Below are 20180 nucleotides of genomic sequence, written 5' to 3'. Positions count from 1 at the left end.
AAGCTCAATCTTACTATGTGACCAAAGGGAGACAAAGCCAGAATATTTGTGAACATCCTTAATATCCACCACCCTTAAGATAGTTTCTCTCTGGTAACAATCTGAGTAGGTAGACAGGGCTGATATGGCATCAACAGTGTCAGGGATCCAGGCTCCTCTGTCTGCTTGCTCTGTCATCCTCAGGATGTTGCTTTTGAATTACCATCAGATTTATATTTTAGCCCATGGAAAGGGGAGGACACATTTAATTTTGGAATACATGTAACTTGGAAGTTACATGTATCAGTTCTACTCAATTCCTGTTGGCCAGAACCAAGTCACCCATTATTTAGCTGCAAGGGTAGCTGGGAAATGTAGTCTTTAGCTGGGTGACTGTGTGTCTCACTAAACATCTTTCTGTAGGAGGGAGAGAGCACAGATACTAGGTGCCGGGAAGGCACCAGCAACTCTGCCACACAGCACCTCTGGGACCCCCAACACCAAGGGTGTCATGGTCTTCCTGCATTGTCAGTTTCATCCAAGGTGGGCACACTTTGCATATGTGTTATTAAGAAGTTATTCATAATTTGAAAGAGTTTTCACAAACTTAAATGATCACAAATCAAAACCGAAATGCAATACCACTTCACACTGCTCAGAATGATTAAGATAACAAGCCAGGAAACAACAGATGTTGGTGAGGTTGCAGAGAAAGGGGAGCCCTCATACACGATTAGTGGGAATGCAAGCTGGTGCAGCCACTCTGGAACACAGTATGGAGGTTCCTTGAAAAGTTGAAAATAGAGCTACCCTATGACCCAGCAATTGCAGCACTGGGGATTTATCCCAAAGATAGAAATGTAGTGATCTGAAGGGTCACCTGTACCCCAATGTTTATAGCAGCAATGTCCACAGTAGCCAAATTATGGAAAGAGCCCAGATGTCCATTGACCAATGAATGGATAAAGATGTGGTTTAAATATACAATGGAATATTACTCAGCCATCAAAATGAATTCTTGCTATTTGCAATGATGTAGATGGAACTGAGGGTATTATGCTAAGTAAGATAAGTCAATCAGAGAAAGACAATTATCATGATTTCGCTTATATGTGGAATTTAAGAAACAAAACAGAGGAGCATAGGGGAAGGGAGGGAAAAATAAAACAAGATGAAATCAGAGAGGGAGACAAACCATAAAAGGCTCTTAATCATAGGAAATAAACTGAGGGTTGCTGGAGGGATGGTGGTGGGGGCATAGGGTAACTGGGTGATAGGCATTAAGAAGGGCACTTGATGAGCACTGGGTGTTATATAAGACTGATCAATCATTGAACTGTACCTCTGAAACTAATAATACAGTATATGTCAATTAATTGAATTAAAATTAAAAAAAGAAGGAAAAAATTAAAAAAAAAAAGGCACATCCAAAATCCAAAAATACTTTTGTTCCTTTGGGTAAACCAATCCCAGACTTATTTATTTTATGGGCTGGGAATTTTTCTACCGGACTTTCCACAAAAGTGTTTTAAACATTTTCCAGACTCCAAAACTAAGTGTTGATTTCGTTTTTGTCTTTAGATTCTTTCTGGGGAAGGGTTGCAAGGAATAAAAAGATTGTGATTCTTCCTATTTAGCAAGAATTCCTAAGAAAATTAGCCCCAGTCTCTTGCAGGTTTATGTTCAAGAAGACAATACTATCCCAGGATCTCAGGAAATAAAGTTCACTTGGCAACACCTAAGAGAAAACTGAAACTTTACTTAAATAAATGATTTTGCAATATCTTGGATGGTTTTGGGTTTGTGTGCTTTAGACTATACATGCAAGAGCATGTGTGTGTGTGTGTGTGTGTGTGTGTGTGTGTGTGTGTAGGGGGGTAGAGACTGAGAGCAGTATGGAAAGCCTATGGTACAGAGCAACTGACTAGGATATGTGGGGTTAGAGAACTGGACAAGGGCTTCATCCTCTCAGCTCAGCCTCCAGTCCCTGATTATTTTTTTCCTGCCAAGAGCACATCCCCCCTGCGGCTCCCTAGTTTTTCTTCTCTGGCAGCAAATGAAGCAGCTGCTGAGTCAGCTCTGGGTTTCGGGAAGTCAGATGACCTTTTCCCTCTGCCGGCTTTCTGCCTCTCTCTGCCCCAAGGTGGATACCATGGACCCACTGATGGCTCTCCTTTGCCTGTTGCCCTTATACCCAGGTAGGAGCAGGGGAGAGGGATGCTGGAGTCCTGTGGAAAAGGCCTGTACTGCCCACCTTGGGTTCCCTCTTGTAAATGCCAATTTCTCTGGCTTTTCTGTTCTCATCTTTTCTCCACTACTGTGTTGTGTGTCATGCTCACAGGCTTGGCTGCAGCCGCTCCCTCCTGCCCTCAGAACGTGAATATCTCCGGTGGCACTTTTACCCTCAGCCATGGCTGGGCCCCTGGGAGTGTCCTCACCTACTCCTGTCCCCTGGGCCGCTACCCATCCCCAGCATCACGGCTGTGCAAGAGCAATGGACAGTGGCAGACCCTGAGATCCACCCAGCTCACAAAGGCGGTCTGCAAACGTGAGGCTCTCTGTGGGCTTTGCTCAGGGTGGGGCTGAACCTGACTACATGGTGTGCCAGGGGTGGCCAAGCTGTTTTTCCATAGGGCTTTTCAAAATAATGAGAAAATGTCCATTGTCCATAGCAAGGCATTAGAGAAAGGCCTTAATGGAAATTTAAAAAAATACACCGGGTGATATTTTTTTTAACATTTAACAATTGACTACAGAATACTGACCATTCAGAATGGGTGCTGGAGTCTCCCGATGCCAAATGTTACCCTTTAGTGTCCATTCAGGGGGTATTTGAGGAACTCAGGGGAGAGGTTGAGGTGTCCATGGCCCTCAGGGTGCTGAGAGATGTGGTTATTTATCAGTCTGATAGGTTGAACAGTGTGAAATTGCCAATATTCGACCAATTGCCACAAGCAGTGATTGCCACAAGCAGCAACCCAATATTTTGACAATCAGTTGGTGACTCCCATGCATCCACGCCAAACCTTACCATCCCAGGTGTTTTCCATCCATCCGTGTAGTCTCATCCCCTTCTCTCCCTCCAGATGTTCGCTGTCCAGCTCCTGTTTCCTTTGAGAATGGTATGTTCACCCCGAGGCTGGGGTCCCACCCTGTGGGCAGCAACCTGAGCTTCCAGTGTGAGGATGGCTTCACCTTGCGGGGCTCGGCTGTGCGGCAGTGTCGCCCTAATGGCATGTGGGATGGGGAGACGGCCGTGTGTGACAATGGTGGTGAGTGCCCTGCCCTCATAGCTGCAGGGGCGGGGGTCACCCGGGAACCTTGGACTCAGATGTGTGCTCATGGGGCCTGTGTGGGGACAGGGGCCTGGTGTTCTGATGCCAAAATAATATTCCTGGATTTTGGTTAGTTGAGGTCTACAGGTCCCACATCACCAACCTACAGGAGCTGGCCGAGGCAGTTGCTGCTAAGTTTCAGATCCAACGTAAGGCCTCCACACAGTCTGTCTAGCTTTTCCCAATGCCTCAAAGCAAGATTGGTATTCAGGCCCAATGGGCTATTGTACTGACAACGTCCTGAGAGAGCTCCTAGTGCTGTGCTGAATTCAGTGCCTTGCCTCTGGAGCCAGTTCGGGTCCAACCTGGGTCGGACTTGGATAGCTTTTGGGCAGGCTCTTTAAGCTCTCTATGCCTCGATTTTCACATCTCAAATAGGGATGGTAAGACTGGCCACGATATTAGGGCTTCTCTGTGGATTAAATGAGTTGACATTAATAAGCACCTAGAGGGGGGATCCCTGGGTGGCGCAACAGTTTGGTGCCTGCCTTAGGCCCAGGCCGCGATCCTGGAGACCCGGGATTGAATCCCACGTCGGGCTCCTGGTGCATGGAGCCTGCTTCTCCCTCTGCCTATGTCTCTGCCTCTCTCTCTCTGTGACTATCATAAATAAATAAAAATTAAAAAAAAAAGCACCTAGAGGAGTCCCTGGAGTTTAGTAAATGACACATATGCTGTTGTCATAGTTATTACTGCTCCTGTCAATGGTAAGGAGCTCTGCTTGATAGGACATGGGTTTCTAGGATTCTCTGGGTTTGGGGAGCTTCCGGAATGATAGTTCTAAGCACAGAAGACAGAAGACACAGAGTCCATGAGATGGTAGGACCATCCCATCACCCAGTGGCCCAGCCATTGGGTCCCTATGCATATTCATGACTGTTTGACGAATAGCTGGCTTCCTTTACTCAGCATTCTTTTTTTTTTTAATTTTAAAGATTTTATTTTATTCATAAGAGACAAGACACACAGATAGAGAGAGAGAGAGAGAGAGGCAGAGACACAGGCACAGGGAAAAGCAGGCTCCATGCAGGGAGTCCGACGTGGGACTCGATCCTGGGACTCCAGGATCACGCCCTGGGCTGAAGGCAGGCGCTAAACCACTGAGCCACCCAGGCGTCCCATTTACTCAGCATTCTGCCTGTGAGATTTATCTGCGTGGTCCCGTGTAGGAGCAGTTTGTTGTTTAATTTTTTAAAAGATTTATTTATTTATTTTAAAAAGAGAGAGGAGTGGGGAGGGGCAGAGAGAATCAGAGGCAGACTCAGCTCTCTGTGCTGGGCACGGAGCCCGATGTAGGACTTGGTCCCACCACCTGAGATCACCACATGAGCTGAAACCAAGAGTCGGACGCTCAACCAACTACGTCACCCAGATGCTCCTGTTATTTTTTATTACTGTGTAGTTTTATTATACAAATAGGTTACAATTTATGTGTTCTCCTCTTGATGGGCACTTGGGTTCTTTCCAGTTTGAGGCTATTATGAGTAAAGCCCTATGAACATCCTTTTATGTAACTTGTTGGTGCACGTATGAATTTGCTTCTCTTGAGCATGTTGTCTTGGAAGGGAATTATTGGGTCACAGGTTGGCATACATATTTTATTTTATTTTATTATTTCATTTATTTTTTTAGAGAGTGAGAGCATGAGGGGGAGGGGCAGAGGAAGAGGAAGAGAGAGAGAATCTTTTTTTAAAAATATATTTTATTTATTTATTCATGAGACACAGAAAGAGAGAGGCAGAGACACAGGCAGAGGGAGAAGCAGGCTCCGTGCAAGGAGCCTGATGTGGGACTCGATCCTGAATCCTAGGATCACACTTGAGCCGAAGGCAGACGCTCAACCGCTGAGCCCCCCAGGCATCCCAGTGTTTCAGCGTTCTGGCTGCTCACATCCTCTCTGACACTTGGAATGAGCCATATTTTCAGTTTTAGCCATCCTGGTGGGTGTGTAGTGATGCCTCCTGTGGTTTATGAAGTGCAAATATTATTTGTGGCGGCAGAGGGCTCCTGGGTCAGCACCTTCCGTGGGCTCTGGGATGGGCTTTCCTTGGGAAGCACGGTGGTGGTGTCTCCCAAGGGGGAGGCCAGATGGCCCGCAGAGGCTCCACGGGCCTGGGGAGGAGGAAGAGCTAGAGGGACAGGGTGGGTAAGGGTGTCCCGCTCACTGCCATCTTTGTGTGTTCACTCCCAGCTGGCCACTGCCCCAACCCGGGCATCCCGGTGGGTGCCGTGCGGATGGGGTCCCGCTTCGGCCTTGGGGATAAAGTCAGCTACCGCTGCTCCTCAAATCTGGTGTTGACGGGGTCTGCGGAGAGGGAGTGTCAGAGCGATGGGGTCTGGAGTGGGACGGAGCCCATATGCCGCCGTGAGTAGCCAGCCGCCTTGACCCTCCAGGGACTCCCGGGCACCCCACCCCTGACCCTGGCCGACCCCAGTGTCTATTCCCACAGAGACCTACTCTTACGACTTTCCTGAGGATGTGGCTCCCGCCCTGGGTGCTTCGTTGTCCCACCTGCTTGGAGCTACCAACCCCACCCAGAAGAAAAGAGGTAAATGCTTGAAGTAGGGGCAGCAGGGTGCTGGGCCTGGGACGGGGAGGAGCAGACTCTGCAGAGGATGCTGGGGCTTTGGCAAGGCTCAGTGGGGCTGAACTGCTCGGAGGGGGGCAGGGAGGCCTACCCCTGGCAAGAGGGAAGGAGTATGGGGAAGGCAAGAGGAAGATGTGAATTTGCCCCTTCTACGTTTCTCCCAGAGAACCTGGGCCGTAAAATCCAAATCCAGCGTTCTGGTCACCTGAACCTCTACCTGCTCCTGGATGCCTCTCAGAGTGTGAAGGAAGAAGACTTTCACGTCTTCAAGGAGAGCGCCATTCTCATGGTGGACAGGGTCAGGGAATAGGGGCCTGTGCACAGGAGGCCCTTCCTACTCTCGCTGTCTCTCTCTGGTTCCTTCCCTTCCTCAGAACTGCACTCACAGCCCACCTCCTCCAAAAAGTCCTCCCAGATTAAGTGCATGCCATGCAGGAATCATGGATTCCATTTATAAGATCCCATTTTTCATCCCACAAACAGTCCTGGGGCACCTTGTATGTGTCAGGCACCATGCTGGGTGCTGGGTGCTGGGTGCTGGGTGCTGGGTGCTGGGGCACACCAAAGATGAACAGGCTGAGGTCCTGTTTCCCAGGCACCCATCATCTAGAGCGGTGGTCTCCACAGGAGAATATACAAAATGATCCACTAGGGTGTGACAGATTACTACTGGCATCCTTGTTGAATAGTTTTAAGTTAAATTAAATCAACAAATTAATATTTAATACTTTCCATTAAAAATTCTAATTTTTTGTGTTTAAAAGGTGTATAATACATTTGAATAGCGATGCACCTTATAAATAGGAGTTTAGTTTTATAAATACATATACCTCCATGTGTTTTTACTAATGACATGCATGAACAGGAGAGTTTGGAAGTCACTAGTTTAGATTCCTTGCCAGCGCTTTGCTCAGTAATTACACTTTTCACAATAGTTTATGTAGATATATGTGTTTTTCTTCTCAGTTACATTTTAAAGAAGGCAACTTTTAGGCTCCTTGAAGTCTCTCCTAAGACTAACAGTAACCACTAAGCCGTGAGGCTGCACAACACGCCAGCTAGAGATGTGCCTCAGATTCGCGTGGACAGGTTCAAATTTGACCTCCGCCTCGCACAACAGGCCTCAGTGTCCTCATCTATAAAACAGGGGCCATCTCGCCCCCTCACAGAATTGATGTGGGCATACAATGGGAGCGAGTGAGCCTATCAAACAGAGTGCCTGGCTAACAAACGTCGGTTTCCTGGCTCCCTGCGAGCAGCAGTCTCTTAGTGACTACTGGTGGCCCTGACCTCTGTAAGTCTTGGCCCAGGCTCTCTGCCTCCTCTGGGACCCTTGGTTTGCTCTCTTATTCTCTCTCCTTCGGTTTCAGGGCCTCTAATGCTGCCTCTCACTTGCCCTTCTCAGATCTTCAGCTTTGAGATCAATGTTAGTGTCGCCATCATCACCTTTGCATCCAAGCCCAAAATCATCATGTCTGTTCTGAATGACGACTCCCGGGATGCGACTGAAGTGATCAACAGCCTGAACAAGGTCAACTATAAAGGTATGGGTGTCATCAAATGAAGGCGATGAGGCAGGGGTCAAGGGACAATGAGCTCCCTGTGCCCGCACAGATTTTGGACAAGTTAGAGAGAGAGAGTGAGTCCTTTGGTGGCATTCTAGTCCCAAGACTCTGGAACTCATGTTCCTCTGGGGGAGGTGGCTTCCAGTTCAGGTTCATGTCAGGGGAATCCCAGCTCCCACCAGCTCATGGCTTACTCTAAAATGCTACCCACCCAAATGCATTGTGCTGGTCTTTGGTTCTCTCCTGATGCCAGAACCATGTGGCTTTCTTGGCTCAACACCGTAGTCTCTCCATGCCATTGTCAAGGTGCCTGGGTGACAGCTAGCAGGTGGCTGTAACAATTTCTTTGGGAACCCCATCTTTCAATCTTGAGGCTTTAGAGTGGCCTTCAGTGGGCATTACTTCTTCTTTTTGTTTAAAGGGTATATTTGTTAATTAGAGAGAGAGACAGAGGGAGGGGGCGGAGGAACAGAGGGAGAGGGAAAGAGAGAATCCCAAGCAGACTACTTGCTGAGCATGCAGCCCAATGCAGGGCTCTATCCCATGAACCTGAGATCATGACCTGAGCTGAAACCAAGAGTCAGATGCTCAACCACCTTAGCCACCCAGGCAACGCTGCAGTGAACATTTCTAAAGGAAAAGACTTTTAATGTTTGAACAGGCAATGATGCCAAATCTCTATCTGGATAGAGAAGGTCTGGATTTATCAAGCCAGTTGATAAATGTATTTCCAATGGTTGGGAGAATAGGGTAATTCCTTTCTCCTAGGTGGTAGGTGGGGGCATTTCTAGAGAATCCTTCCTCTTCACATATTCCAGACCATGAAAATGGAACCGGGACAAACACCTATGCAGCTTTAAATAGTGTCCATATCATGATGAATAACCAGATGGATCGCCTCGGAATGAAGACGGCGGCCTGGCAGGAAATCCGACACGCCATCATCCTTCTGACAGATGGTGGGTATTGTTGCCTCTGCAAGTGAGTCTGGCACAGTGGAAGGACCACCAGTGTAGGGTCGGAAGACCTGCATGTTGATTCTCCCTCTGCCACTCTGGGCCTCAGTTTCTCATTTGTAAAGTCGAGATAGTGTTGATGATGTCAATGGGATAACAACAACGATAACGATGATCATAACCACCCTCCTTTCCTGACACAATTTTTATGGAGAGCAACCGAGATAGTTTGTGTAGAAGTGCTTTGTGATTACAGATATCAGTTATGGTTACTACCGCAAGGTTGCCTAGAGTCAGCTAGATGGGGAGGCATGGCTTTGGGGCAGGGATGTCAAGGCGCATGGATGGAAAGGTGGACGTGGAGTGGAGCTGGGCTATGTCATTTATTTCTCGATTGTGTCCAAATTACATAGCCCCTCAGAACTTGGTTTTCTTGCCTATAAAATGAGGATACCCACACTACCTGAGGTTTCATGAGAATTAAATGAGATAAAGTTTATGAAGCTCCTGGCCCGGTGCCTGGAATGTCGAGAATTTCGCCAAATAACATATCTTGAAACTCACGTGGGAAGCGATAAATGTTAAGGTTCCCAGCTGGATGCCTGCCCACTCCTCCGGAGCTGTGGAGAGTCCAGATATATTCCCCAGATGGACAATTCTTTTCCCTCCATTCTAGGAAAGTCTAACATGGGTGGCTCTCCCAAGCTGGCTGTTGACAATATCAAAGAGATCTTGAACATCAACCAGCAGAGGAGCGACTATCTGGGTGAGCCTCTCCCTCCCCCACCCCCAGATGTGCTGCCCCTGCGGTGGGTGCAGGCTGGAGTGGGCAGCTTGCCTTCATTTCCAGCGAGACCCCAGGCTGTGTCGTTCTGTGTGAAGGCAGCTGAGTCATGCTCGAGTCTGGTGTCAAACTGCCTGTGGTTGCAGCCTTGGTTTCTTTTGTTGGCTGTGGCCGGGGCTGGTTTCTGCCTTTGCTACAGGGGACGGTGCTAGGACTCACCTCAGAGGCCCATAGGGGCAAATACTCAGATATCTCCTGGTGCAGAGGAACAGTGTATGGAACAATGTATGTGAGCGGCTGCTGCCATCATCATGGCCTTGAAACTCCAGGGAGGAAGGGCCTGGACTCTCCTTGTAGGGACCGTCCCTGGCGTTTCCTCCTTTAGCGGTATGGATAACCAACTAAGGCTTTGGCAGTTGCCGCCTTTAAAGGAACAATTCCTCGGGGTTCAGACTAAATGCAAATAGCATTGATCTTTGACCAGAAAAGAATTTTAGAGAAAAGTGCTCTGTGTAAGTAGGGACAGTTGCTCTTGAACCTCCAAGTTTCACTTTCCCCTTGGGCCTTCTCTTCATGGCCCCAACTCCACCCTCCCCTCAGGAGCAAGTGGATTCCTTTTTAAGACTCTGGCCTAGGGAAGGGGAAGGCCAAACTCTCCCCGCTAACTCCTTAGCATCACTGGGCTAGGGTTAAAACACCATTTTAGAATACCTTATTAAAAAAAGCAGGTACTAAAGGGACATAGTCATAGAAAACATGCAGAACCTAATTGTCCAACTCCCACTGTGACTGCTTCTGGCCTGCGGGGGGCGACACTGCCACCTGAGGAAAGCATTGTCTGCCCCCCATCTGCCTGAGCATCTCACTCTTTGCACACCACTCAGGGTCCTCCGGGAGCCGGAAGGGGCCACGAGGGGTGCAAAGCACAGGAGAAGCCCGGACGCTGCGGCCACCCCGGGCAGTTCTGACTGCTACCTGTTCTCTCTTGGAGGCAGGATGTGAATGGTCATGTGGGCCCAGGTTCTCCGGTGGGAAGAGATGGCTCCAGACCCCCCTCTCGGAGCCTGTACCTTACAGAGGAACTAGATCTGAAGTATTGCCTCCAAGCTCGCTCATAGGCTCTTTATTCAATCATAAATGTCCTTAAGTACATTTGGAAGTCTCTCCTGGGCATCATTCTAAGGATATGGCTGTGCAGAAAATGAACAAAAATGCCTCTCTCTGGGGTTGTCATTCTGGAAGGGCATTGCATTAGTCTCCTAGGGACGCTGCCACAGATCATACAATCTAGGGTGATTTAAAACAACAGAAACTCATGGTTTCACATTCAGGAGGCTAGAAATCCAAGATCAAGGTATCAGCAAAGACCCTATTTCCAAATAGGGTCACCCTCACAGGTCCTGGGGGTGAGGACTTGAACATTTCCTTTTGAAGGCACAGTTGTGCCCACTTTGGGCATGAAACAAGATAAATAAGGACCCCATATGGCGTGGTGGATGGTGCCCTGGGACAAGGTATAAAATGGAACAGAAAGGGAACAGAATTGGCCAAGGCATAGCAGTTTTAGACAAGGATCCCAGGCAAGGCCTCACTGAGATAGTAGCATTTGAGTCAAGATTTGAAAAGGTGGGACGCCTGGGTAGCTCAGTGGTTGAGGCGTGTCTGCCTTCGCCTCAGGGTGTGATCCCGGGGTCCCGGGATTGAGTCCCACATCGGGCTCCCTGCATGGAGCCTGCTTCTCCCTCTGCCTGTGTCTCTGCCTCTGTGTCTCTCATGAAAAAATAAATAAAATCTTTAAAAAAAAAAAAAAAGACTTCAAAAGTTAAGAAAGTGAGCCGTGTGGGCAGTCTGGGCAAGAGTCAACCAGGCAGAGGCACCGCGTGTGCGAAAGGCCTGGGTTGGGAGCACGCCTGCAAATTTGAGGAACTTCAAGGAGGTTATATGGCAGGGAGTGAAGGGTGTAGAGTGTCGGGAATTGAGGCCAGACAGGTAGTAGAGGGTGGGGTCCAGCTCATTTAGGGCTTTGTAGGACCCAGTGAGTTCCAAATGATAATTCCCTGTCTCGCAGGGTAGCTCCTCAGCCACAAGATTCTGGTGATTTCCTTCTCCCCATCAGACATCTATGCCATTGGGGTGGGCAAGCTGGATGTGGACTGGAGAGAACTGAATGAATTGGGATCGAAGAAGGATGGTGAGAGACATGCCTTCATTCTGCAAGACACAGAGGCTCTGTACCAGGTCTTTGAGCACATGCTGGGTGAGTGAGCTTTGCCCTCTTCACAATGGAGCCGGCTAGGGGTCCAGGCTGGGAACCTACTCATGGTGCTCCTCACAAACCTCTTTCCCCCTCTGCTCCCACACCCGCAGATATTTCCCAGCTCACAGACACCATCTGCGGGGTAGGGAACATGTCAGCCAATGCCTCCGTCCAGGAAAGGACACCGTGGCATGTTATTATTAAGGTACCGGGAAGGAGGGATGGGACTTGGGTCCCAGAAGTAGAAGAGGAAATGGGCCAGAGACATAGCAGTCCCCCAAAAACACCTGTTTGCCTGCAGCCTAGGAGCCAGGAGACCTGCCGGGGGGCCCTCATCTCAGACCAGTGGGTGCTGACGGCTGCTCACTGCTTCCGCCATGCTGAGAACAGCTCTCTGTGGAGGGTCACCGTAGGTAAGGGGGGGGTCACTGTGGGTAAGGCAGGGTCCACACTAGGTTCCTGACCCTGTGGCTGGAGCTCTCAATAGCAGTCCCAGCCTCTGGCCTCCCTGGAAGCCCTGGCCCTGCCTAATCTGCTTATTTTTCCCAGGGGATCCTAACTCCCAGTGGGGCAAAGAGTTCACTATTGAGAAGGCAGTGATCTCCTCGGAGTTTGATGTCTTTGCCAAGAAGAATCAGGGGATCCTCGAGTTCTATGGTGATGACATTGCCCTATTGAAGCTGGCCCAGAAAGTGAAGATGTCCACTCATGCCAGGTGCTAGAGTCTGGGATGAGAGGGCGTCCTCTGGGGGAGAGTGCTCTGGGAAGTCCCACAGGAGGGGACACCAAGGATGGGCTCCTGTGACTCTTGTCTGTCTCCCCAGGCCCATTTGCCTTCCCTGCACGGTGGCGGCCAACCTGGCTCTGCGGAGACCCCCAGGCAGCACCTGCCGAGACCATGGTGAGTGCTGGGCCTTCAGGTGCGTGAGGACTCCAGTCTGGAGTCTGGATGCTGCATAAAGGGACCAGCATCACATCCCTCTCTCCTTAACTGCAGAAAGTGAACTTCTGAACAAACTGAGCATTCCTGCTCATTTTGTGGCCTTGAACGGGGACAAACTGAACATTAACCTCAAGACAGGGACAGAGGTGAGGATCTCAGGTCTGGGATGCTGTGAGGGGATGGGACCCCTGTGGCAGCTCCCCAAAGTCTCTCTTTGTCCCTTCCTCCTCCAGCTCTGGCAGCCTTCTCCCTCTGACCCCATGCCACCTCCCCTCCAAGGCTAGCAACTGTAGGTAGCCCCTGGGACTGCTCATTCCATCCCTCTGTCCCACTCTGCCCCTGCTGCAGTGGACAAGCTGTATTGAGGCCGTTTCCCAAGACAAAGCTATATTCCCCAACTTGAAGGATGTCCGAGAGGTGGTGACAGACCAGTTCCTATGCAGTGGGACAGGGAAGGATGACAATCCCTGCAAGGGTAAGTCCCTCCCACCCCCCCACCCCCACCCCGAGCCTGGATGGCTGAGGGAGAGACCACCGCCGTCCCTGCGGCCAGCATGCATGCCAAGACAGTGGTGCACTGCCCTGACGACAGGGGCAGGGTGAGAGTCAGAATGACAATTTCTTGTCCCTCCTTCTGGCAGGAGAATCTGGGGGAGCAGTTTTCCTTGAGCGGAGACACAGGTTTTTTCAGGTGAGGAGAGAAGGGGGATACTTACAGGAATGGGGTTACAAGATCATGGCCTTGCAGGGAGACGAGGGCGGCCTTTGAAGGAACTGGGGAGGTTGAGGCTTGGAGCTGAGGCTGTGACAGCCTCCCACCCCATTTCTCTCCCTCTTCCAGGTGGGCCTGGTGAGTTGGGGTCTCTACAACCCCTGTAGCAAGAGTAATAAAAACTCACGCCAGAGGCCCCCCAAGGGCAAGGAACCACGAGATTTTCACATCAACCTCTTTCGCCTGCAGCCCTGGCTGCGGCAGCACCTGGAGGATATCCTGAACTTCTTACCCCTCTAATTGTGGCCACCCATCCCTCTGTTGTCCTGCCAGCATCTGCCATCTGTCTTGTCTCGCACCCTTGAACTCAGACCCATGACCCATCTGTGCTCCCGGCAACCCCAGAGAAGCACATCCAGGCTGGGGAATCCCCAGGGGCGCACCCTCTCCTTTCCTTGACTCACTCTCCTTTCACTCATGTGGAATTACCCAGTTATGAAATTAATAAAAATCGACAATGTCCTCATCTGTCTGTGCCTCTACCTGGGGGGTGGCCGGGGGCGGGGGGAGGGGAGAGCGGAGGAAGGCCAGAATGATTCCAGGAACTGCAGGGAGGCAGGTCACGGACCCTGGCGCACAAACAGTGGCTGGACTCTGCTCTGTGACAGAGTGGACAGGGAGTGAGCCAGCCTTTATTTTTGGTCCCTAAGGGGGTGGTCTGGGCTTGTTGGGGGAGGAACTGGGGCTGAGAGGTGGTGTTGAAGGTGTCAGTCCAGGTTCACCGCAGCAAAGGGCAGGGCTTAGGCAGTTTCTATTTCCTTGACTGGCAGCTCTGCGGGGTGGGGGTGGAGGGCTCCCTCTTGGACATTCCGGAAAGTGGTGTGGGTCAGGTGGGCGGGGTGAGCCGCCAGTGCCAGAACAGATTGCATAAAGGGCCGGAGGTGGTGGGGGGGCAGGGGAAGAGACAGCAACCAGACTCAGGTCTGAAGTTTCGGCTTGGGCGCTGAGCGAAGCAGACAGGCAGCACCAGCCCGCATAGACCACCCTGTCCCCACCCCCAGTCTCTCCTGCTCCCATCACCATGGGGAGCACTCTCATGCCTCAACTCTGCCTTATATCCTTGGTGCTGGGTCTCTTGTCTGGAGGTAAGAGAGGGTCACCACTCCCCCTTCCTGCTGCCCCCAGCTTCCTTCCTTGGCCTTGTGAGGCTGGGCTTCAACAGCCTTTCTCTTCAGGTGGGAGTGCCACGCCATTGTCTGAGGCCAGGCCCCAAGGCCCCTGCCCTCTGGAGGGAGTACAGATCAAAGGTGGCTCCTTCAGACTGCTCAAGGAGGGCCAGGCGCTGGAGTACCTATGTCCCTCTGGCTTCTACCCATACCCCGTGCAGGCTCGCACCTGCAGATCCACGGGGTCCTGGAGCACCCTGCAGACCCAAGACAAAATGGTTGTCAAGAAGGCAGAATGCAGAGGTTGGAGGGCAGTGAGGGTGGGCACGGGGTGATGCAGGGATGGAGCAGGTGGTGGCCGAGGCCCAGCCTAGGACGCTGTGAGAGTTGGGTGGAGACCAAGCAGGTTGAGGGGTGAGGATGCTGAGCAAGTGCAGCAGCTGTCGAGGACTGAAGGGAGGGGGGTGGAAGAAGGGAGCGAATCTTCACTGAGCATTTATCCTGTGCCAGGCAGCCCCGGCAGTGAAAGGAACACTGAGAAAGGGGGAGCATGGAGAAGCAGGACTCATCATGGGTCAGGGGTAGGCGTGGTTTCTGAGGGACCAGAAAGACCCTATGTCTTTGTGATAGGGTCCCTGAGGCCCGGAGGGAGACTCTCAAGAGCAGCCCTAACTTCTCAGTAACTTCTGCTTGTCCTCCCCCTCCCCCAAAGCAATTCGGTGCCCAAGACCACAGGAGTTTGAGAATGGGGACTACTGGCCCCGGGCGTCCTACTACAATGTGAGTGATGAGATCTCTTTCCGCTGCTATGATGGTTTTACTCTCCGGGGCTCCGCTAACCGCACCTGCCAGGCCACAGGTCGCTGGGACGGACAGACGGCCATCTGTGATGATGGAGGTGAGCAGCATCCCCTCCCCCGTCGACGGGATCCTCTCCCTCCTGGGGGCCGTGTTCCAGCCTGAGGAAGGGGCGTCACAACTCCTGTGCTCTCCTGTGCCATCCGGGCCTCAGGCTTTGGCTCTCACCTCCGCATCTCGTGCTTCTGTAGCGGGCTACTGCCCCAACCCGGGCATCCCCATTGGCACAAGGAAGGTGGGCATCAACTACCGCCTTGAAGACAGAGTCACCTACTACTGCAGCCGAGGCCTCACCCTGCGTGGCTCCCAGCAGCGGACATGCCAGGAAGGCGGCTCTTGGAGTGGAACCGAGCCTTCCTGCCAAGGTGATGCTTGCCCCATGCCCTCAGGTTCAGATCCCGCTCGTTCATCCTCCTGTCCCTACCCCAGAGCCCTGTCTTCTCCCTGTAGTGCAGCCCAGCTCCTCCCCTCGCTTCACCTGCCCCTAGAACGTCCTCACTGCGGAGCCCTTCCTGCCCCGAAACCCACCTACTGTCCCGTCCCTGTCCATGTGTCTCTGGCCCTCCCCCCACCCTGACACGTGACCTGCTTTCTGCCCTCCCCAGACTCCTTTATGTATGACACCCCTGAAGAGGTAGCCGAAGCCTTCCTGTCGTCCCTGACTGAGACCATAGAGGGCGTGGATGCTGAGGATGGCCACATCCCAGGTTTGAGTGCAGACCACGGAGGGAGGCAGGGAACTAGGGGAGGACGAAGAGGCAGGAGGACCCTGCGTGCCAGAGCCTGAGTTTTTCTGGTGGCACCCAGGGGAGCAGCAAAAGAGGAAGATTGTCCTGGACCCGTCGGGCTCCATGAACATCTACCTGGTGCTGGACGGATCAGACAGCATCGGGGCTGGCAACTTCACAAGAGCCAAGAACTGTCTCCGGGACTTCATTGAGAAGGTGGGGCCCCTGCTAGAACTAGTTCCCTGGTGTCCCCAGCCCCTCTGGGCTGCAGAACCTCAGAAAACCTCTGGTCCTATACTGTCCTTCCTCCTTTTTACTTGAAGTCGTTTCTTGACCTTTCACCCCATCACCCAGGCAAACCTCAGGGTGACCCATGAGCCTTTGGGTTTCTGAGGAAAACCTTCCCTGTCCCAGAGAAGCTGCTGACCTCTCCCAACCCTAGTCTTCTTTCAACGCCATGACCCTTTGCTCCCCTAACCCACAGGTGGCAAGTTATGGGGTGAAGCCAAAATATGGTCTAGTGACATATGCTACAAACCCCAAAGTCTGGGTCCGAGTGAGGGACAAAAACAGCAGCGATGCCGACTGGGTCACAAAGATACTCAACCAAGTCAGCTATGAAGGTCAGAGGTCAGGGAAGGGACTGGTGGAGGAGGGGTCACTTTGGAATCAGAGAAGTCAAAAGACTCAGGGTGGTTGTGGGGAGACCACGTGAGAAATCAGGGAAGACCACTTTGCGTCTGGGGTTAGACGGCAGACTTGTTGGTGAATATGGGTCACCGGGGACCTATCGGGGGCTGAGGAGGTCACTTTTGTGGCCAAAGGAAAGCCAGTGGGGTGGCAACTCAAGAACCTGAGAGATGTGGGATTTCAGTTGTTGGCGGGCCTCTCAGGGTCATGGATGACTTAGCCAACCAGGCAAGGTGACCGCTTCCCTTTCCCCAGATCACATGTTGAAGTCCGGGACCAACACCAAGAAGGCCCTGGAGGCAGTATACAGCATGATGAACTGGCCAGGGGAGACCCCCCCAGCAGACTGGAACCGCACCCGCCACGTTATCATCCTTATGACTGATGGTCAGAAGGAACTCTTCTCCTGCCCCAGATTCCCCAGCCTTTCATATGAGTGGGGGACTGTTCGGTCCACGTGCAACACCAGACTGTCACATGGTTGGGGCTCTGAGTACTGCTCAGGGCCCCAAGCATGCTGATCTCTCCTGTGACCCTTTACAGAGGAAAGGAGGAATCCTTAAGCTTCTGTTGGGATCTGTCACTTCCATCCCCTCAATCTGCTTTCCCAGCCATGTGTCAGGACTTCTGGCCAATCTTCCTCGACCCCCTTCTTTACTTGCTTCCCACCTTCACAGGCCCTGTTTCTTCTATAGGCTTGTACAACATGGGCGGGGACCCGGTCTCTGTCATTCACAATATCCGGAACTTCCTGGACATTGGGAGGGATCACAAAAACCCACGGGAGGATTATCTGGGTGAGTTTTATTGCCCAGGAGCCAGTCCCTTACTTTCTCAGCTCTTGCTCCCGGGGCCTGGGCACTCATTCTCCCCATTTCTCCCACAGATGTCTATGTGTTTGGGGTTGGGCCTCTGGTGAACCAAGAGAACATCAATGCTTTGGCTTCCAAGAAGGATAAGGAACAACACGTATTCAAAGTCAAGGACATGGAAAACCTGGAAGACGTTTTCATCCAAATGCTTGGTAGGAAAAGATCAGGATGTTATAAAGAGGTCAGGAACCTCCCCAGGTCCCCCAAGGTCACTCATACTTCCTCTTCTCCTGAAGTCCTGGCAGTCTGGAAGGACTTTCTCGCTGCTCCTTCTTTATGTCATATTCTGGTTTCCTGGCACTATCTGCTTCCCGATCTTAGAATCACTGAGCTCTGAATGACATCAGAGAGCTTTCTTAAATTCCTCATTTTACACGCGTGGCAAGTGAGGCTGAGAACAACCTGGGGACAGCAAGCTAGCAAGTTTGACCTGCCAACCACCACGTCTCCCATCTCTTACTTTCAAGTTCTTTTCACTATTGCCACAGTTCCTTGTCCTCAGTGAAAGGAAACAAACACTCCTGTCTTTCCTTTCCTTACAGGCTTCTGCTCCTCACAAACACGTAGATGTCCCTCCCCTTTTAAAAGGCTGCTGCCATGTGGAAATGAAGCACCCTACCTTTCAGCATGTAGTCAGAAATTTTAAAGTCATTTTCCTTTCTTGTTAGATGAAACCCGGACTCTGGGGCTCTGTGGAATGGTTTGGGAGCACAAGAAAGGCACTGATTACCACAAGCAGCCATGGCATGCCAAAATCTCCATCACTGTAAGCAAGGCGTCCTGGTGCCAGGGACCTGTGGGAGGCAAAGTCAGGGTGGAATGGGGGCGGGGGAAGGGCAAAATGTTTATACTAGATTGTGGTTTGGTAAGCTGAGCTTTCCCCTCTGTCGTTCTGTTCCCAGCGCCCTTCAAAGGGACACGAAACCTGTATGGGGGCTGTGGTGTCTGAGTACTTTGTGTTGACAGCAGCACACTGTTTCACAGAGAATGATCAGAAACACTCAATCAAGGTCAGCGTGGGTAAGGAAGCAGCCAATCAATCCTGAGCTTCAGCTGTGCAGGAACCCACGCTCCCACCCGTCCTCACAGCAGCCCACTATCTTGCACACTGGGCCACTTGGGAGTGGGGAAGACTTGGGAGTTAGGCACAATGTGGGGCCAGATGTAGGAGGCTGCCCATGGAGAAGTGGGACGTCCCGACATAGCCACTTTCCTACCTTAGGAGGGAAGAAGGAATTGGAGGTAAAGGAAGTCCTAGTTCACCCCAACTACAACATCAATGGGAAAAAAGAAAAAGACATTCTTGAATTTTATGACTATGACGTGGCCCTGATTGAGCTTGAGAAGAAGCTAGAGTATGATCAGACACTCAGGTGAGCCCTCTGGAGCCCTGAGAAGTTTGGGTGAGGTGGGGCCGCAGGCCCAGGGCAGAGCCAACTTCTCCCTGAATCTCATCTCTCCTTCATAGGCCCATTTGCCTCCCATGCACTCAGGCAACAAATCAAGCTTTGAGGCTTCCGCCGTCAACCACGTGCCAGCAGCAGAGTAAGATGTTCAGGGACAACAGCACAAGGGGATGCTACCAGGGGACAAGTGGGGCGTGACAGGGTGCTGCAAGAGCAGATTGTGGCCAGCCTGGTCCCTAGCTCACAGGAAAGGGTTGGGGGACATTTGCTGAGTGACAAAGCCAATGGGGAGGTGGCTGGGTGGGGTGGGAGAGGGCTAAAATGACCCAGTCTGTCCATTTGCCCAGTGGAAGAGCTGCTCCCTGCAAAGGACATCAAAGCTCTATTTGTGTCAGAGTTATCCAAAGACAGGAGGAAGGTGCTGGTTCGGAAGGAGGTCTACATCAAGAATGGGGACAAGGTAAGGAATGCGGGACTCTAAGCAGGTCCTCCAGGCCCCAGTTCTTCCAGAGCACACTCTATTCACCCTTTCCCCTCCACGCTTTATACCTCATCTATAGAAAGCCAGCTGTGAGAAAGACGCTCAGTATGCCTCCGGCTATGAGAAGATCAAAGACATCTCTGAAGTGGTCACTCCCAGGTTCCTTTGCACTGGAGGGGTGAATCCCTATGCTGACCCCAATACTTGCAAAGGTGAGAAAAGGCTCTTTGGTTGTGCTGCATGTTCCTGAAGCCCAAGAATTGCTCTCCCTACAGCTTTTCCTCTCCTGTAGGTGATTCTGGTGGTCCTCTGATTATTCACAAGAAGAGTCGCTTCATTCAAGTGAGTTTCCCCTCTCCTGTCTGTGGGGAGATGCCAAGTGGTCAGCATGGACCCTACAGCAGGAAAGCTCCGTGCATGTGGCCTGAAAGGGGAAGGCGCAGAGCCTGCCTCCTTACAACCATTCCTTGAAATGGCTGGCTTAGGTCCATGTGTCTGGCCCGTGTGCTTGGGAGACCAGTACAGAGCTGGGTCCCCAGTCTAATTCTTCTAGGTCAACTCCAATGTAACTGGGAACAGCTGAGCTTCCTGCGATTAGGAAGGAAGGAATTCTACCAAATGATCCATGGCATCCCCTTGCCCTCTCCAGGTTGGCGTGATCAGCTGGGGTGTAGTGGATGTTTGCAAAGACCGGAGGCGGTGGCAGCAGGTACCTACTCATGCCCGAGACTTTCACGTCAACCTCTTCCAAGTGATGCCCTGGCTCAAGGAGAAACTCAAAAATGAGGATTTGGAATTTCTGTAAGGGGTTCCCTGCTGGGAAGGGGTATGAGATAAAATTAAAACAGCTGCGACAATAC

At 51.5% G+C, this 20180-nt stretch overlaps 2 protein-coding genes across 4 annotated transcripts in view; both read left to right on the top strand.

Moving 5' to 3' along the window:
- Positions 1 to 13645, top strand: part of C2 (complement C2) — a 41497-nt gene extending 27852 nt beyond the window's left edge. Inside the window, exons 3-20 of one of the 3 annotated variants that reach the window (XM_077904606.1) lie at positions 403 to 522; positions 2321 to 2527; positions 3066 to 3251; positions 5506 to 5679; positions 5765 to 5863; positions 6067 to 6200; positions 7308 to 7446; positions 8286 to 8426; positions 9100 to 9189; positions 11324 to 11464; positions 11575 to 11669; positions 11766 to 11877; positions 12014 to 12179; positions 12289 to 12365; positions 12462 to 12553; positions 12756 to 12882; positions 13049 to 13098; positions 13249 to 13645. In XM_077904606.1, coding sequence (XP_077760732.1) covers positions 3104 to 3251; positions 5506 to 5679; positions 5765 to 5863; positions 6067 to 6200; positions 7308 to 7446; positions 8286 to 8426; positions 9100 to 9189; positions 11324 to 11464; positions 11575 to 11669; positions 11766 to 11877; positions 12014 to 12179; positions 12289 to 12365; positions 12462 to 12553; positions 12756 to 12882; positions 13049 to 13098; positions 13249 to 13419 — 1956 coding nt within the window. In that variant the 5' untranslated portion in view covers positions 403 to 522; positions 2321 to 2527; positions 3066 to 3103 and the 3' untranslated portion in view covers positions 13420 to 13645. Of the gene's footprint in view, positions 1 to 402; positions 523 to 2032; positions 2178 to 2320; positions 2528 to 3065; positions 3252 to 5505; positions 5680 to 5764; positions 5864 to 6066; positions 6201 to 7307; positions 7447 to 8285; positions 8427 to 9099; positions 9190 to 11323; positions 11465 to 11574; positions 11670 to 11765; positions 11878 to 12013; positions 12180 to 12288; positions 12366 to 12461; positions 12554 to 12755; positions 12883 to 13048; positions 13099 to 13248 lie in introns of those variants that run through there. The other 2 variants (XM_077904604.1, XM_077904605.1) reach the window with 2 other exon arrangements.
- Positions 13646 to 14061: 416 nt separating this feature from the next.
- CFB (complement factor B) lies at positions 14062 to 20179 on the top strand. Its single transcript, XM_077904607.1, has 18 exons — positions 14062 to 14264; positions 14355 to 14588; positions 14998 to 15183; positions 15335 to 15508; positions 15749 to 15850; positions 15951 to 16087; positions 16356 to 16494; positions 16817 to 16948; positions 17257 to 17358; positions 17448 to 17585; positions 18102 to 18199; positions 18336 to 18453; positions 18656 to 18806; positions 18902 to 18978; positions 19187 to 19299; positions 19400 to 19532; positions 19613 to 19662; positions 19970 to 20179. Exons 1-18 carry the CDS (start codon positions 14201 to 14203, stop codon positions 20123 to 20125), a joined length of 2304 nt encoding a protein of 767 aa, XP_077760733.1. The 5' UTR covers positions 14062 to 14200; the 3' UTR covers positions 20126 to 20179.
- The last annotated feature ends 1 nt before the right edge of the window (position 20180 follows it).

The sequence above is a fragment of the Canis aureus genome, chromosome 7, assembly GCF_053574225.1.
Source record: "Canis aureus isolate CA01 chromosome 7, VMU_Caureus_v.1.0, whole genome shotgun sequence".
NCBI lineage: Eukaryota > Metazoa > Chordata > Mammalia > Carnivora > Canidae > Canis > Canis aureus.
Note: the sequence above shows the minus strand (reverse complement) of the source record. Positions and strands in the feature narration are given on the sequence as shown.